The following is a 17,952-nucleotide window of genomic DNA, read 5'->3' as shown; positions in this document are numbered from 1 at the left end:
CCTACGAGTAAAACCTTGTAAGACAAAATAACTGTATTTTAAAATCTAAATCCATATTTAATATAGGGTGATGCTATTTGGGTTCAACTGAGTCATCAGGTACGGTCGCTGTGATTTTACCAAGACATGTTCCTGGATCAACAACTCTGTTGATCCTGGATTGACATTACTGTCCAGAAATATAGACCTAACCCAATCCCTACCCCTAAACCTGACCCTACCCATAATTTATTCCTAAAATCAGTGGGAAATGATAGTTGATTATCAATGATGTAGAAGCACCTAACCCTGATTGTAAGCCTAAAACAGATATTTCCTGAAAAGTTATATCTCAATTCTGATTGATTGATTCGAATGTTGTTCCAGGATCAACAAGGATGTTGATCCAGGAACATGTTGTACTTGGTGAAATCACGTTAGCCCATCAGGTACCAAGGTAGTTTGAAGTGATTGGATATTGGGGAAAAAAATTAAAATAATAAAAGAAAAATGAAATAAAAATCTGCCACAATTGTAGGCTACTTGATATTAATTAATCTGGGTTTGCTGGGGGTTGTATAGAAGAAATTTAACAAAAACGTATTCAACATGAAACGGCATGTGCAACACATGATTTTATTAGGTATAGAAAGATAAATAGCATTGTTATTTAATTTAATGTATTATGCTTTATTTACATTTGAGCTATTAGGCTTATGTTGTCAAACGTTTCCTTCTTGTAATCAAAAATATATATAGAGAGAGGGAGAATTTCAAGAGAATTTCTAGAGAAATTGGAGGAATACAACAGAATCCAGCTGCAGACAAGTACGCGCTTTCTTTTCCGCTGGCGAACCGTTCTTTTTACAGTATATTGCAATCTGCTCTGCTTAAAGGTGTAGAAACTCATCCAAAGGGTAGCAAGAGTGTCTGGCTCTCTCCAGAACGCTGTGTGCACAGAAATGGTTTATTACTTATGGTCTATTTATGGTCTTCAACCATATCGCAACGTGAAACGAGTTTAGAATGTAAATGTTCTCAAATATGATACTGACATCCTTTTCTCAGATCCACAAGTCCCCCCTACAGTGTAGTGGTGGTCTCGTCCATTGACAGCGGAGCAGAGCTGCGTGTGTGGTGTCAAGTCTCTCGCTCAATGATGAGGTTTCAAGTGCGCCTTTGAGATGTTATGGAGTCTGTAGAATATTCTGCAATTTATAGCTTTTTCGCTTCGCTTGTATTAAAACAACATTCAAACTTTTAGACTACAAGATCGACCTGTACGTGCAAACGTACCTTATTTAGTTTCTTGTTTGTATATACAAGCTTCTGTTAGTTTTTCCATGCAGCGAAAATGTTGAAAGTTTTGTGAGGACACTCCTTCTTCGGGACCCGACGGACCAAGACTACAGTTGACAAACTGAGGGACGTATCAGCTCTGTCATTTTCATAAAGGTAAGTTGATGTCGCTTTTAAGCCTCTAATATATATATTTTCAACAACATATGCCACTGTTTGTAACCCATCATTTGCATAGCGGTCCATGAAAATCAATACACAGCTCTTTATGGCAACTAAAATACTGAGGTTTAGGTTAAATACTGGTTCGATGTATCATTTTAGCAGTCTGCGATGGTTTTATATTTCTAGGTTGGAGAAATTTCATTTAATTTTTTAATTTATTTTTATTATATTATAATTTATACTTAGTTTATGGCCAGGTCTCCATAAAAATCCATGAATGTAAGCAGGGGCTGTTTTTAGTGCCCAGGAAAACTGACCTTGGGATGCTCGCATTAATTTGATACATTAAATCACTTGATTCCTCCATATACACCTAGTAAACTGACATATGTGAATATGCTAAGTTACTTTCTAGGTATAATATAACTGAGTTTATAATTCTAGTTACACTCCTAGTGATAGCTCCCTTATGTTATATAAATATGTGCAGTGCAGCTCTTCAGTGGAAGTCTATAGATGGACTGAGAGGTTATTCTTCCAATTCAATTGCCATTTGTATTATTAATTTCCCCTGTATTATGATCACCTTGTGGATCACAGCATGATCTTCACAGCAGGAGTAAGAGGTCGATTTCTCACTTTTCCAATCAAGTCTCTCCATGATGCCTTGCAGTCATCTCAGTGGCATACCTGCCAGCCTGCCATCACTGTCAGAACAAACCGGAACTGCTGTCAACACTGCATTTCCATTTCCATCTCTAATTTTAGTCTAGTTCTGGTAAATACCAGCAAAATGTGTAAAATTGTTTTGGGGAAATTCATCCTCGATGGGAAATGTATTGGATGACCTCTTGACATCATTACATTTAGCGACAAGCTATTTCTGGGAAAAATACCCTGAATTCTCAAACGAGGGTACAAGCGGATTGTTTGTTTTCCTGTAATTTCACGGTCCACCAGAGCAGTAGAAGTACTGGGTTTTCTGTTTTACTGATCTTTTGACACCTCTCAGGGTGCATTTTAGTTAGGCCACATTGGGGAATAGAAGGCTTAATGAGCCTCACAACAAACACTCACACACACACACACACACACACACACAGTGAATTGACATGTTTTATGCATGATGGGTCAAAGATGAATACTGTACAACTACATGCTGAATTGCACTGATGTTTACAAAGTGCGTCCCTCACTTTCCAGGTAATGTCTCTCTGGCTATTTGATCCATGCACATGGCAACCTGGAACTTTTTTTTTTTTTTAATGGGGTGTAATGAAAGCTGTTATATGGAAATGAATTAAGGGCAATAGTTGCACTGTATAGCTTTTTGCACTGGTCTGTGAAAAAATACATGCAACGTGAGTGTGTGGAATCTGGTGGTAAGACACAACATTCACGTTTGCCAGAGTGGCAGCACTGTAATTGGGTCTACTCTAATGAAAGGAGGGAATGTAATAAAGACAAGTTTGTGCAACCAAGGCTACTGGGAGTCAAACTGGAACCTAGGGCTTGTGTGGAAATCATAGAGGAATGTTTAGTCATTAGATGCAATGTAAGTGCTGTGACTTATTGTGACAAAATATTCCCTTTAGAGACATGGCAGGCAAGGGTAAAATATTTGGTGAAAAGAAAGAGCAATAGGGGTCAGTGTACTGTAATAGAAAATGGGATTTAGGATAAACAGAGAAAATATGTTAAACTAACAAATGCAAATCAGTTTAATTAAATGAAATAACATTGAAATACTCACAAGCTTTGCTGAACTGTTTATATTGGCTTTTTTCCATACATTGATTGACATTTCCAAACCTATTTTCACCCTTAAAGAGATAGTTCACCCAAAAATAAAATTGCTGTCATGATTTCACTCTCCCTGTCTGGGCGTTCCAAACCTGTATAACTTTCCTTCCTCGGTGGAAAAATTGTACTATAGAATGTACCAGTAATTTCTTTCCACGCAGTTAAAATGAATGGTAACTGGAGCTTTCAAGCTTTAAAAAGGACACTGAAGCCTAATAAAAGTATCATAAAAATGGTCCATATGTCTAATGCATTTTCTGAAGTCATGCAATAGCTTTGTTTTCTGAAACAGTTTCAGTTTACTGTAAGTGATGGCATCATGCTTGCTTGATTGTCTCAATCATGAAAAAAATATTCTTTTGAGTTTTTTTCCCCAGTGAATCAGTTTATTAGGTTCACAAAACTAATCTGAACCTTTCATTCTGATTCAATTAACTGTCTGCTTCTTTATGTAAAGACTGTCAGTGGACAACAAGTGAAAAGATTAGATTTCAGTCTACTTTTGAGCAAATTATTTTTGTGAATTGAATCTTTTCAATAAATCAGTTTATTTGGTTCACAAGATCAATTAGAACGAATCAGTCTGTACAGTTCTCGAGTTCTACTCAGTTGACTAGTCCTCTATGTTAAGTCTATCAATGAATAACGGATATAAAGTGAAAGGATTAAATTTCAGTCTATTCATTACTGTAATATTCTTTTCAGTTGCATCTTTTCATTTATTTGGTCACAAAAGTAATCTGAACGAATCAGTCTGATCCAGTTCTTGAGTACAGCTAAACTGGCTGGTCCTCTATGTTAAGACTATTAGCGAAAAACAAGTGAAAAGATAATGTTTTTGTCTATTCCTCACACAAAGCTATCATAGGATTTCTGAAGATTTCCATATAAAACGTATAAACTACTTGTATGATACTTTAAGGCTTCAGTTCCCATTCTTTGCAATTTAATGAAAAATGACAAGTAAGTGCTTCAATTTCTCATTTTGTATTCCATGGGGTAAAAAAGAAAAAAAAAAAGAAGTCTTACAGGTTTGGAATGACTGACATGAAAGGATTTGAATGATGTCAGAATTTAAATTTTTGGCTGAACTATCCTTTTAAGAAACATGAGGTCATTCTTTGGGATGTTGACATAAGAAGCTATATAGTTTTCCCAGTTTTCTTTAGGGTGTGTGAGTGCCATTTGTATTGTTTACAGAAAGACACCAGTTGTGCAACCACCTGTAAAGCATTATGGTTTGTTACTTGAGTGGCAGAGGATGCTTCTGAATCATGTGGTACTGGAGCATAAAGTAATACACCATCTGCTCTCCACCCACAATTCATTTGAGGAGATGTGTCTCACACTTTGCTGTTCTGATCAAATTTTTTGCAAAGGGCTTTTCAAGCATTTGGAAAATTAGGGCTGTGTTCGACTCCTCACTTCTCTCATCATGTCTTTAATTTTGGTTCCTCTTTACAAAGAGGCACATATATTCTCAGCTCTATATATGTGCCTCCCCTCCCATTTGACAGCAGCATGAGTTTGCATTTTTTTTCCTTCAGAACGGAAAGTTCTGGGTTTCTTGTGGTTTAGTGAGTGTCTCAGGGAAAAGAAGGAGGAAGCAGCAAGCTACGCCCATGTTTATGTCTGCTGCCAGGCCAGTAGCTTCACCCATGTGACTCGAGCCAAGGGAGGAGCCACCCTTATGATGACTCTGACAAACTAAGCAAGTGGAGCAAAACCATTTTCTGAAGAGGTGGACATGTCTAGAGAATCAAGTCTAAATTCCTATAAAAAATATTTCTCTTATTATAGAACTAACTATCCTACTATCTAAGACAGTACCTTCTTAAGAAGGTGTAGCTTTAACTGAAATGAAGTGGCGATATAAATAGATATTTATGGTATCTTTAAAAATGAAAGATTTTTTAGGTCATTGTAACTCAGTAACCCATGAGTTTTTATTTAGGAAAAAAAAATTATCATAGTGGATGCAGCACAAGATAGATGGCAGAAGGTGTTTTAGTCACAGGAACACCAATTTATATTTATAATGAGCCATGATCTAACTTGCCACCCTGCAGTCTTGAAACCAGCTTGTGGGCTAAAGGAGGACATCCTGCTACACTGGAAAGAAAGATGCTTGCATGAAGATATATTTTTGCAAACTAAAATATGCACAGTCTGGTCATAGTTATAGATTTCTAGTTACACAGGTCTAATTGTGACCAATGATCTTTTTAAATCTAGTTTAAGGGTCAAGTTCTTAAAATATACTCTGTATTCATGTTAGTTTCATATGGTTTTGAAAATATAAATTACGAAATGTCATGTCATGTAACACTCAAGTACAAAGTTATATACAGTATAGTGTCAGGACAGTTGTATATTATGCCCCCACAAATATATCAAAATTAATGCAGAAATAAAAGATCACAGAATAGATTTATTCAAGTCATTTCTATGTATGAATAGCATTTTTTATGTATTTTTGAAAAAAATAATTAGATCCGGACAAAAAAATAACAGGCATTACGTCATTGACCTTATTACTTAACTGTAAACAAGTCAGATTCAGAAAAGGAATAGGAACAGATCAACTAAAGAATGGAGCAAGAGGCTGTAGTAAAAAGTGTGAGAATATGTGAGCGAGTGCATATGGTCATGTAGCTTACATAACCTATCATTAAATTTCACTTCCCAGCCACCTCACCATTTATATGGTCTTTATACGATTTGTTTAAATAGAACGAGCAGTGCTTCACACTCCACTCCCTCTTAACGCAGTGAGCACAGGCTTGTGTACAGTAAGACCAACCAACACCAACCGTTCCAAATTACCCACACACATGCAAAAAAACATCACTTCATCATCTCCCTGGTAACCCACGTTGACTTGATTGTTGCTAAGGTGGGTTAGCCTAACCCACTGTGAACGAGTCAATAGATTCTCACCATAACAAGGTATTAAATGGTTTCCATGGATACCAGGATTCACTCCCTCAGTTTGGAAGGATAACACATTTTCCATTATTCCAAAACCTACATCTGGCAGAGGAAATGTGAATCTCTTTATTGTGGCTTGTGGTGAAAATATAAAAGAGGCAAATTTTGGGTTCAAAATAGCTAAGTAGCTACTTTTTTCTTTGTGTTTGTACTGACAGGGAGCAGCAAGGGTCTGGGAATCATCTGTGGGAGTGTTTCGTCATGGGTAAACAGAACAGCAAGTTGCGACCCGAGGTCCTCAATGACCTGCGGGAGAACACTGAGTTCACGGACCACGAGCTGCAGGAGTGGTACCGCGGCTTCCTGAAGGACTGCCCGTCTGGCCACCTAACGGTAGAAGAATTCAAGAAGATCTATGCCAATTTCTTTCCCTACGGTGACGCTTCAAAGTTTGCAGAGCACGTCTTCCGCACCTTTGACACCAACGGCGATGCCACCATTGACTTCCGGGAGTTCATTATTGCCCTGAGCGTGACCTCACGCGGAGGCCTGGAGCAGAAGCTCCGCTGGGCCTTCAGCATGTATGATCTGGACGGCAACGGATACATCAGCCGAGCTGAAATGCTGGAAATCGTACAGGTGAGGTGCTTTTTAGTTCTTGCCTTCCTTTTGTTTTCATTTGCATTTCTGTATTTCACCCAGCGAGTCATTGTTTTCAGAGCAGCCTGTTCCACATCAATATTGGCTCAGTCTAATGTTTGGTGATACAGACCTCCTGAATAAACAGATCTCCTCAATCAAGTGTTCCACAGGCCATATGGTCTTGCCACAAATGGTGGCCAAACACAAAGGCTTTGTTCACTACTTCAAAGGGTCTGTTGACTCTCCATGTTAATAATGTAGATGGCTTTTTTACACCGGCGAATGAGGACATGTTATAAAACAATATCTGAAAGTGACATTAAATGTGTCTGGCAGAGGAATGGGCTCATGATCATTTACATTGATTACGCTGACATGAAGTGTTGATTGAAGCTGTGACAGTGACAGCTGCGTTATGGAACTTTTGACTGTCAGTCGTAGCATTATTATGACAGCCTTATCAAACTTGTAGCTATTGAAAACCGAAGCCATAAACGACCATATGCTTTGACACACAGTTACATTAATCTTCACAGGCGATTTATAAAATGGTGTCATCTGTGATGAAGATGCCTGAGGATGAGTCGACGCCAGAGAAACGCACAGATAAGATATTTCGACAGATGGATACGGACAACGATGGTACGCCTCTTGAGAACCATCTCCCACTCACTGTTAATATTTATATAGAAGGTGAACCACACAAAATGTCATAGAAACTGCACTTGGAAAAAAATATATATAAATATACACATATATATATATATATATATATATATATATATATATATATATATATATATATATATATATATATATATATATATATATATATATATATATATATATATATCCTATAATTAAGTTTCCACAATGTCAAATATTAGAATTTAAACCTTTTTTTTCTTACCCAATTTCCAAATAGTTTTTTTTTTTACAAAGCCAAATTTAGTTTTCATGTCTTATGTAACTTTGGTTGCCAAGTAAATTTAACAAAAATACTGATTTAGAAAATCAATTTTCACCGTGTCCATGGCAACCTCTGACACACAGACACACCAATAACATTTATTTAGGATTCAAGTTCTAGGATATTTCATCAGTATTTGCAACACTCAGATGCTACTCTTGGAAATGGGTGAAATAACCTTTTTATTGTTGCTTTTTCAAATTTATAGGTAGACTCTCTCTGGAGGAATTCATCAAAGGTGCCAAGAGTGACCCCTCTATTGTCAGACTACTGCAGTCTGACCAAAGCACCTCTCGACAGTTATAAACACAGATCTTAAAAGCAGACAGGAAACTACTCACATGCACACTGAAAAGGCAAGACTTTAAGTAGACAGGTAGTTTGCATTATTAATGATCCACTTGTATTTTTCCTGCTTAAAAAAAAAAAGTTTCCTTGTTATTGGGTGGTGACCAGTTTCATCAGTATTCCAGCCTGTTTTTGGATTGGTATTGTTGAGTTGTAATAATATTTGGGCTCAGTCAGAATTTTAAAGAACCCTTGAAATCAATTGGCAAAATTCAGAAATTTACATTTATTTATATTTTAAAGGGGTCATATGATGGGATTTCAATTTTTTCAAATTTTTCTCTTTGGAGTGTTACAAGCTCTTGGTGCATTAAGAAGATCTGTAAAGTTGCAAAGACTAAAGTCTCAAATCCAAAGAGATATTCTTTATAAAAGTTAAGAGTCAACCACTCCTACCTAAAACGTCTCATTCTAACACGCCCCCACATGTCTACGTCACGATGTGGGAAGATTTGCATAACGCTGCCCAAATGTTCACACAAAGAAAGAAGGCGTAACTTTTATTCTCGCTTTTGCTGCTGCCGCCATGTTGTGGAGACTCTGTGTTTCATTGTGAAAGCAAAGTTACGTTGTTTGGCCTTCCAAAAGAGGACACAACTAGAAATCAGTGGTTAAGTTGTATTTACAACACTGTTCCGGAACAGTTCAACCCAAATATTCAGATGTGTGCAGCACATTTTGCGGAGGACAAGGACTGTTTCCTGTGAGAGTAGCCTGTGTCTGTTTCTATAAAGTGGGGCAATTCCAACTTTGCAAGGACAGTCTGGCACTTCTGACTCACAGTCTGTAAGTACGTTTTTAAAGAATTTGCCACTGATGATTCAAACGCGAGTTTTGAGCAGTGTAGAGTAGGCTTGTTGTTTGTCGTTTCTCTGATCACTAATGCAGACATGGTTTTATGTTTACGCGCGCAATGCAACATGTAATAAGAAAGTCATTATAATCAGTAAATATGTCCTCACTGGAAGCAACAAATGCCTCGTTTGTAATGGGTTTTATTGGTTTTGTCTTGTCGCGCCGGGACACACGGCATCACAGTATGGTAAGGGGCATAACATTTCCGTCACTTGAAGCATTTGGCCAATTACAATGCACTGGATAGCTGGCCAATCAGCGTACGCCTCGCTTTCGTTCAGAACGATGATCTTTGTAAAAGTCGATGCGTTTCAGAAAGGCGGGGCATAGAAGAGCAACAATAATGTACATTATGTGGAAAATAATGTTTTTTTTTAACCTTAAAATGCATAAACACATTGCATTACACCAAATACACAAAATAATTATTTTTAGCAACGTCATATGACCCCTTTAAAACTTACTCTTCTGATTTTTACACAGCATTGCAATCAAGTGGCTTCATAGTGTCTTTAAAATACAAAAAAAACTACTGTAAAATTGTCAAGTGGCTTCATAGTGTCTTTAAGAGATGACCTAAAAAAGAATTACATTTTCACAATTGTTTGCATTCCATGGTTGTAAATATTCCATTAGTTTTGCATTCATTCCAAAAATCAATCTCAAATATATCCAGAGCACTATTTGCATGCTTCCGGCATGTCCTAAACATAATATTTATACTAGGTGTTCTTTGGTTGAATGTTTTATACATCAGGTGGTTTAGCTGTATTCAGAGCGGCCTGCTGTCCTGCCAATTACGATCACTCTGAAACATCAGACTGTCTATGTTCTGCATTTTAAAAGGAAAGTATTGCTTCTTTGTATAAAAAAAAAAAACATGCCAACAGTTTGGTGTCAGTAAGATTTTTTAATTGTGGAAGGATACATTAAATTGATCAAAAGTGATAGTAAACACTTTTGCATTGTTACAATTATTCGATTTGTATTTCAAATAAATGCTGTTCTTTCCAAAAACTATTCATTAAAGAATCCTGAGAAAAATGTATCACGGTTTACACAAAAATATTAAGCTGCACAACTGTTTTCAACAAGGATAAAAGATGTTTGTTGAGTATTTTTGATCAGACAAATGCAGTTTTGGTGAGCATAACATGTTTTCAAACAAAAAGTTTTACTGAAACCAAACTTTTGAACAATAATGAATGCCCATTTCTGGGTGCTCGCGTTTCATTATCATGTATTTTGAGTTCAAATGTAGCATTTAGATTTAAAATCTAATATGCTAGAATAAGTTTGGATTTTTTTTTTCTCAGGAGGTCAGAGAATGTTTCAAATGATAATGTGCATTGATGAACTGTTTTAAAGTGCAGTCGAATCAAGCATAATTATTTTTCCTTTGTTTTGGTTTCAATTCTAAAGGAAACTTCTTCATTGTAACATAAGCAGTCAGTCAAACTTTTCACAACCGTTTCTGCCCTGAAGGTAAAAAAAAAAAAATAGCAACCATCATCCTTTAGGCTGCTCATGAATATTTGAACACTGTTGTCGTTTGGACATATGGAGCAGATAGAATGGCAGACAGGTGGTTAGTTTCTATTTGTCCTTTCACCAGTCCAGTGTCAACATGAACAGTACAGATGCTGTTGGATAAGTAGCTCCATGGAATGTAACAGGAAAACATCAAGTCAAATATAGTGTATTCAGGCTCTTTCTGTTAATGGAAACATTCTTTTACTTGGGTAATGCTCTTAATTTGCATGTATGTTATTTCAGTGCTCCCTTAATTTTTTTTTCTCTCTGTAAAATGACTGTTGAAGTGAAATGCCAAAACTAATATTTGTACTGGATACAAATACAAATATATATTTGATTTATGAGTCGTTTCTAATTTTGTATAGTGTTAAATGTGCTGTAAGGAATTATGGTTGACAGAAAAGTTATATTGCAGCTGGGAATGGGATGTCCAGCCATATTATTGTGAAGCCAAAGCGTCAGTGTGAATCTTAATGTTGCATCTTTACAGTGTATGTGTCTGCATGAATTCTCAATAAACCACTGATTCAAAGACCACCAGTGTACATCTGAGTAACTTCCTAGAGAGGTGTAATAAAAAAGCTACTCAACTTATTATTTTTGTTTTATTTTCATAAAAACTTTTCTTTCAAAACAGTGCTGTGTAAGAAAAATCTACACAACGCCCACATTACACCCGGTCCAGCACATTAGACAAATGGGCAAACAGGGATACAGGTTGGATGACATTCTTTTCAGTAACACAATTTAACAAATAGCCAAAAAATAAAGTCACATCAGAGGGAGAAAGGGTGGAAATGGGAACAACTTTAAGCATCTTGCAACTCCAGGGAAAGGAGCTGCTGAAATTACAGAAAGGCCAAATTAAATAACCACTGTTCTATCTCATTACCAGAAAGATACCAGCACCATCCAATTCAATCTAGTCAATGAAAGTGTCCTATGAAGAGCCTCTGTGTGACATCTGCTTACTGGAAACAAGTGTTTGATAATCAGTGAGTCACATTCTGCTTCATCAAGCTGATTGAAAACTCCAATCAGTCACTAAATCAAAAAGTGAAGAAGGAACTTGAGGCAGACTGTAGCTCAATCATGATGTATATACTGAAAAGCCTAATTTTTCAACTAACATGTTTTCTTTTAAAAAGCTGCACAATCGTTTGCTTTATTTGTATCTTTTCAGAAGTCTTGAAGAAGTTTGTGTCCTAACCGTCCCCTCATCCATGGGAGAGAAGACATGGGCATCATTTGGGGTCTAGAGTAGTTTAGACCAGGCTCATAACTCAGTCTTCTCCAGTTCATCCAGATCCACATCGCTCAGGTCAATGTCATCCTCCGTGGGCAACTGAGGAAAGGCCAGAAAACGGGGGTTGAAAATAATGAAGGATGAAATCCATACACCCTGACTTTGTTTTCTATACTCACCACTCCATCTTTCCCATCCCAAGGTTCCACAGTGTTGATCTTAGGCAAAGCTCCACCTCCCACTGTAGCAGTGGAGCCACGGCCAACAGAAAGTTCCCTGCATAAATAAAGACATTAATAGCTTAACAGCATAAAACACACTGACAGTTAGAAGGGCCCTTATAAACAACACCTACAGTTAACTGTATGCTAACAGTCTCTGTGACGTAACTTGTTTCCCAGAAACATAAACTGCAGCCTTCTGTTACCTGAGGAATTCGTGGATGCCCGTTTCACTGAATGAGCCTCTAAGCAGGGCAAACTTCATCTTGCGAGCATTAATGGCTGCCATAGCAGGATAGCCAAATCCACCGATCCCAAGAGAGGACTCCAGCTCCATCTGTGCCCCTGCTTCAGTCCATAACCAACTGTACAGAGAGAGTGAGAGGGAAGAGTATGACGTGTATGACTGTACCCCATTCCTTATTCCCTGAAGTCTCATCTCTGGCACACAAGCAGTGACATGTACTGGTGTTATTTATGGGCAGGCTGATCTCAACTTGTACTCAGACTGAAAACACTGACCCCCACATCTTCTTCTTGTATTTCTCTGCCATCGTCCTCATTACCTCCAGGTAAGAGTTTCTTCCAGATGCACCTGCGATCATAGAAAAATACAGAGATTGAGCTTAGCTTCCACAAATAAACAGCGTTAATATACATTCATTAGAAATGTTGGCAACTAAATAGTACTAAAATTACTAAAACTAAAATAAATGAATACAAATAACTAAAAATGACAAAAGCACATAACACAATAAAAAAAAAGTGTATTAAATTAAATTACAAATTTGAGATACATAAAAAATATATAATATATAATTATAAAAAAACTACAAATGAAAAATATTATTAGGTTATGGCTGGTATCTGTACACACATACATACATACACACACATACATATACATATATAATTATTTTTAGGTTATGGCTGGTATCTGATAAATTTATGGCACTTAAATTATAAACTACTTTTAAATTTTGGCCGATGATAATTATTTTTAGGTTATGGCTGGTATCTGATAAATGGCTGGTACTGAAATTATATACTATTTTGTGTAAATTAAAATCAAACATTTTAAATTCAACAAGTGAAATGAGGCATCAGCATTATACTGTATATTCAACAGTTATTAGTCCTTTTTAAAAGATTAAGTGAACATTAAAAGACAGACTAATTTAGTAAATGAGCATGCATAATAAAATTTCCAACCCTGACCAATCAATATATAATAAAAAAAACTGTAATTAGACGAAAACCAATATGGTTTCAGTATACTGGACATCCCTAGTGAATCATTCTGTTTGAGAGGATTCTCACTTTCATATTTTAATTTGTAAAACACAGATCAAATGATAATCAACAAAAGTAAGTATCTTGTTTTAAAGTTGAAATTGTATTGTACCTGTGTCTAAAATGTGAGGCAGCACAGATATGATACACAGCTGATAGTCCTCGCAGGTTTTCTTCAAAATGTCTTCACTCAAAATCTAAAAGAAATAAAATTCACATGAATATAAACTAAATATTTTACAATAAATAAAAAAAATTACTAAACACTAAAAAACATATTCTTCTGTCTTAAGAAATAGAAGTGAAAATACTTACCTCTCGAAGCTCTGGAGGAGGGATGTTGTCAGAGTAAAGATCCAGGGCATGAGCAACAATGTCAGTTCGGGTACGTCCTCCCTGATAGTCCTCTGGCTCCTCTCCTTTACGAAAGATCTTTATGGTGGGGAATCCTCGAATCTACCAATAAAAACAGCAGAAATTACAGCAAGTCCAGATGAAATTAGTGAACCCAAAAACCAGAAAAGAAAAAAATGGCACGCAGAAAAATTAAAAATGAATTCTGCAAGTCTGGAATAAAGACAGACATTCAACTAAAATGTCCAAAATTGATTCATATGGTTTGTTAGGATATCACTGGGATCTAAAATGAAACTAGAGACAATATAAGAATTGTTTATATTGCAAGACAGTAAATAAGTGCTGACATCAGACGTACCCCATAGCGGCTTGCCAAGCCCTGGTGAACAGTAGCATCCACAGCACCCAGTTTCACTTTACCCTTCGTCTGCTCTTTGACTTCTGAGGCGGCTGCTGTCCATTCCGGCTCAAGACTGGAATCATTAAAGAAAGTCAACAGGGTAAAGCCCAGCTGGCAGAGGAATTTCACTGTCTTTGAATCCATGTAAATAATTGAAGATGGATTCTGCGCTTCAATAATGCATGGCGCAGCACGTCAGGTACTATTTCAGCAGAATGACAGACAGCCAGGTCTTATGATGTACGCGAGACACAGAGAAGGCAGCATACTTTTTGCAGTGTCCACACCAGGGGGCGAAGAACTCCACCATCCAGACATCACCACTGTCTAGTACAGTACTGTCAAAGTTATCATCGGTCAGCTCCACCACATCCTTCTTATTGCCGGCACCACCTCCACTCTGATCACAATGGAACCCAAGAGTCAGTCAAAAGGCTTTCATAACAATATAGCAACAAAGTCATCATGGTGGCCTTCACTACCTGTCTGCCAGAGTCTGAGCCTCCGGTCTTTCCACCAAGTCTGTCTTTCACCAGGGAGCGGAGAGCATTCAGAGCTGAGTCTACGATGGCCTGACTGCTACGGCCACCTAACACAGAGAGAGAGAGAGAGAGAATAAACCATATTCAGGAGGAGCAACAAACTGTCATATCACCATAAAACATTTCCTTTTTGTGCATGCCAAGATGTTTTATGAAGATGCAGTACTGAACCTTGGTAGTCCTCTGGTTTGTGTTTGTTGGCTCCGAAGATCTTGATAGTTGGGAAGCCTCGGACTCCGTATTGGCCTCCCAGGGAGTTGTGCTGGTCTGCGTCCACAGCACCCACCTTCACAACGCCCTGTACCAAAACACAAATGGTAATCAATCAAATAATCTCAAACAAAACAAAAAAAAGAAGAAGAAGAAGAAGAAAAAAATGTATTCTAGCATTTTTTATTTTAATATCCAGATTCATCCAATTAACTGCAATGAGTCAGGCCACTTATTTAATATTTACTTAGAAATACAGAAATCAAAATAGTATGCAAATTTGGTGCTCAAGAAACATTTTTTATTATTGCCAATGTTGAAAACAATTCGAACACAATATTTTTGTGGAAACGGTGATGCAATTTTTTCAGGATGCACTTTGTTAAATATAAAGTTCAATGGAGCATTTATTTGAAAGTTGTTGTCGCATTATAAATATTTTTACTGTCACTTTTGATCACTTTTATACATCCTTGCAGAATATTAATAATAATATTAAGTATTAATTTAATCAACGATTCAATGAATCATTCTGTGCCAGTGAATTGAACCGGCTCTGAATAAGCCCCATTTCTCTCGACTGTCAACCCTAATAGCAATTGCTGAAGTGGAATTAATTTTTATGTAATCTTATAGTCTGAATTTACCTTTAAAGCTGTGGCTGCTTTCTTCCATTCAGGAGCCAAATTCTTACAGTGTCCACACTTAAAAAAGAAAAAATAAGATACTGCACATAAATGTATAGCCACACAGGTGTAATAATATTATTACTCACTGATGCTCACGACTGTATTATGCATAATATGCAAGCTAAAACTACTGGGATGTAAATCATGATGCAAATAAAGTGCCTGAACTATTAGAGAAGAATAACTAAACTATGTATGCTTTCAACAATATACTCTCATTACAAAGTGAATATACTGCTTAGAAAGCAACAGATTGGGCTGATTCAGCACCAGCATTTCAGACAGTAACCTGATCTGTAACTACAGATCTAGAGATCTCTGTGAGTGACACACATCTGGGTTCCCCCACACTCTTCCAACTCACCAGGGGGCATAAAACTCGACCAGCCAGAGACTGTCACTCTGCATGACTTCCCTGTTGAAGTTGGAGGGGTTGAGTTCAACCACATCATCACTGGCAGAGTAGAGACCGTGGACAGAGAGTACAGTCAGAGAACACGCCAACACACCTGAGAACATACAAATGATAAAGAAGGAGCATCAGGAATCAAGAACCACAGGATGAAACATTGCATATGGTTCATAACAAACAGAACTTTCTACTTCCAGACTCTAAGCACATAGAAAGGATAATTGCAGAATCTCAATATGAACTGTGATTTAAATTTTTAGTCTCCAATTGTACAATACGAAGATGAATTTGCTGTAATGTATACTATGGGCCCATCCACCTTCACTCACTGCATGTTTAACTATGCTATATGTTACATTTATGCATTCAATGTAAACAGAAGCTTTCTAAACCACTCATCAGGTGGTTTTACATAATGTTTTGCTTTCCCTTTTTATCATGTTAACCTGTATCCTTCACACTGCAATTCTACATGTTAACTAAAGTTATTTCAGTTATTCAGTGCTTGCACACGAATTTGTGTCAATAAAACGCCACTCCACAGCTGAGTTCACGCCGTTTTGTCATTATAACTCACCCAAGAATGCTCGCATGGTTGTTCTTTGTGCCAAGTCAATATCGTGTTCAGTTCTTCAGGCTGTGCAGTGCAGTGCAGTGCTGTATGCGCCGCGCGTACTCTCCAGCTCACTCACCGTATCACACAGCCGGTCCCCAACCAGCAGCGCAGCACAACACAGTCGTACCGTGGCCCGCGCTGATTGGCGCGCCTCCAGCCAGAGACGAGCTAGGCCAATAGGGACTCGACGTGTAGTTCTGCGTCTCAGTGAAGTACGGTGGCTGGGAGGTTGCAAAATTGTTTTATGTGTGATGTACTAAAGTAATTAATACTATCACAAAAATAATATCTCTGATGACATAACGTTGCTATTTAATTTTCCATTGTCCAGCATCCACGTGACCCATTTTAATTAAAGATAAAGATAAAGACAAATGCACATGCACATGCATACTTATTTATATTAAGATGCATGCAATAAATACAAACCGAGTCGCATGGTTAAAGAAAGCTTTTAATTTGGCCCACAATATTATAAATTTAACAAATTAGGGAGGAAATTACTTAAAAAGTACCTTTTATCTTAAAGGTAAAAATCCCTTTTTGTGTGACATTTCTAATCATGATTTTGCAAAATAAAATAAATAAAATAAAAAATAAAAAGGTCATGCAAATAGCATGAAAATATAAAACTATTTGTGATACATAAAATGCCAACTATGAAATTAGCGCAACACAGTGAGGTCGACCATTAAATGTAATTTCCTTTAGAATGTGGTAACATACAATACTGTGCTTTGAGATGAGGTGGATATGTTCATTACTTTCAGAAATAAATGTTTAAAATAACATAACTTTCATTTGATGAAACCTAACATGTATAGACACTGTTAGGTTGTAATAAGACAAATTAATTAAACCAATGACAAATGACGAGGCAAAAGAGCTCATAGTTGAAGAAACACCTCATAAAATGGTTTCAACGGGTAAGAGTATCTATGCATACTTGGCAAGTGCCAAACACCAACATTTAATAATATTCTTAACTGACAGATGATATCATATTTGCCTTAAATCAGCAATACTTCTAAGTGATGCCATCCATTTCCATAACCTGCTTTGTGCATATTGTGCTGGCATCAGGTGATTATCCAGAGATGTTGAAGATCTTCTGGATGAAAGCTGAAGGTAGGGAAAAGAACAGGAGTCCCAAAAAGATCAGTCCAGTTATGATGAGCAGAGTCACCACTGTTGCCAATTTATACTGCCGGCAACACATTATGCAGGTCACCCGTATTGGACTCAACAACCACGACAGGCTGGTAGTCGGACGACTGTGTGGAAGAGAACAGAGTTATACTGTAAACTCTCTCACACACATGCAAAGCCACAGTATGGAAACAATAAACATGTTCAGTGCTTTATTTCAGTGTGTTCATTTTATTAAGTCTTCATACTGACAAAAATAAATAAATCAATCAATCCATATTGCACACAT

The 17,952-nt window shown here is 37.1% G+C and overlaps 2 protein-coding genes across 2 annotated transcripts; one reads left to right on the top strand and one right to left on the bottom strand.

Moving 5' to 3' along the window:
- The first annotated feature begins 1,087 nt into the window (after positions 1-1,087).
- LOC109112644 (hippocalcin-like protein 1) lies at positions 1,088-8,477 on the top strand. The gene is made up of 4 exons (XM_019125550.2): positions 1,088-1,434; positions 6,396-6,816; positions 7,356-7,461; positions 7,998-8,477. Exons 2-4 carry the CDS (start codon positions 6,439-6,441, stop codon positions 8,093-8,095), a joined length of 582 nt encoding a protein of 193 aa, XP_018981095.1. The 5' UTR covers positions 1,088-1,434; positions 6,396-6,438; the 3' UTR covers positions 8,096-8,477.
- Positions 8,478-11,119: 2,642 nt separating this feature from the next.
- LOC109112643 (protein disulfide-isomerase A6-like) lies at positions 11,120-16,644 on the bottom strand. Its single transcript, XM_042777862.1, has 13 exons — positions 16,476-16,644; positions 15,851-15,995; positions 15,445-15,502; positions 14,759-14,885; positions 14,528-14,634; positions 14,315-14,445; positions 14,004-14,118; positions 13,604-13,744; positions 13,401-13,485; positions 12,518-12,590; positions 12,202-12,360; positions 11,954-12,050; positions 11,120-11,873 (listed from the first exon to the last, which is right to left on the bottom strand). Exons 1-13 carry the CDS (start codon positions 16,489-16,491, stop codon positions 11,805-11,807), a joined length of 1,323 nt encoding a protein of 440 aa, XP_042633796.1. The 5' UTR covers positions 16,492-16,644; the 3' UTR covers positions 11,120-11,804.
- Between the last annotated feature and the right edge of the window lie 1,308 nt (positions 16,645-17,952).

Source organism: Cyprinus carpio, chromosome A20, assembly GCF_018340385.1.
Source record: "Cyprinus carpio isolate SPL01 chromosome A20, ASM1834038v1, whole genome shotgun sequence".
Taxonomy (NCBI): domain Eukaryota; kingdom Metazoa; phylum Chordata; class Actinopteri; order Cypriniformes; family Cyprinidae; genus Cyprinus; species Cyprinus carpio.
Note: the sequence above shows the minus strand (reverse complement) of the source record. Positions and strands in the feature narration are given on the sequence as shown.

What these genes read in the sequence shown, in the direction of transcription:
- LOC109112643 (XM_042777862.1), bottom strand. An exon ending in GCTCAGACTCTGGCAGACAG is followed by an intron (nt 14,446 to 14,527) that starts GTAGTGAAGGCC and finishes CATTGTGATCAG; the next exon opens with AGTGGAGGTGGTGCCGGCAA. An exon ending in GCCTCACATTTTAGACACAG is followed by an intron (nt 12,591 to 13,400) that starts GTACAATACAAT and finishes CTATGATCGCAG; the next exon opens with GTGCATCTGGAAGAAACTCT.
- LOC109112644 (XM_019125550.2), top strand. Translation starts at nt 6,439, where the DNA reads ATGGGTAAACAGAACAGCAAGTTGCGACCCGAGGTCCTCAATGACCTG. An exon ending in AAATGCTGGAAATCGTACAG is followed by an intron (nt 6,817 to 7,355) that starts GTGAGGTGCTTT and finishes TAATCTTCACAG; the next exon opens with GCGATTTATAAAATGGTGTC. An exon ending in GATGGATACGGACAACGATG is followed by an intron (nt 7,462 to 7,997) that starts GTACGCCTCTTG and finishes TCAAATTTATAG; the next exon opens with GTAGACTCTCTCTGGAGGAA.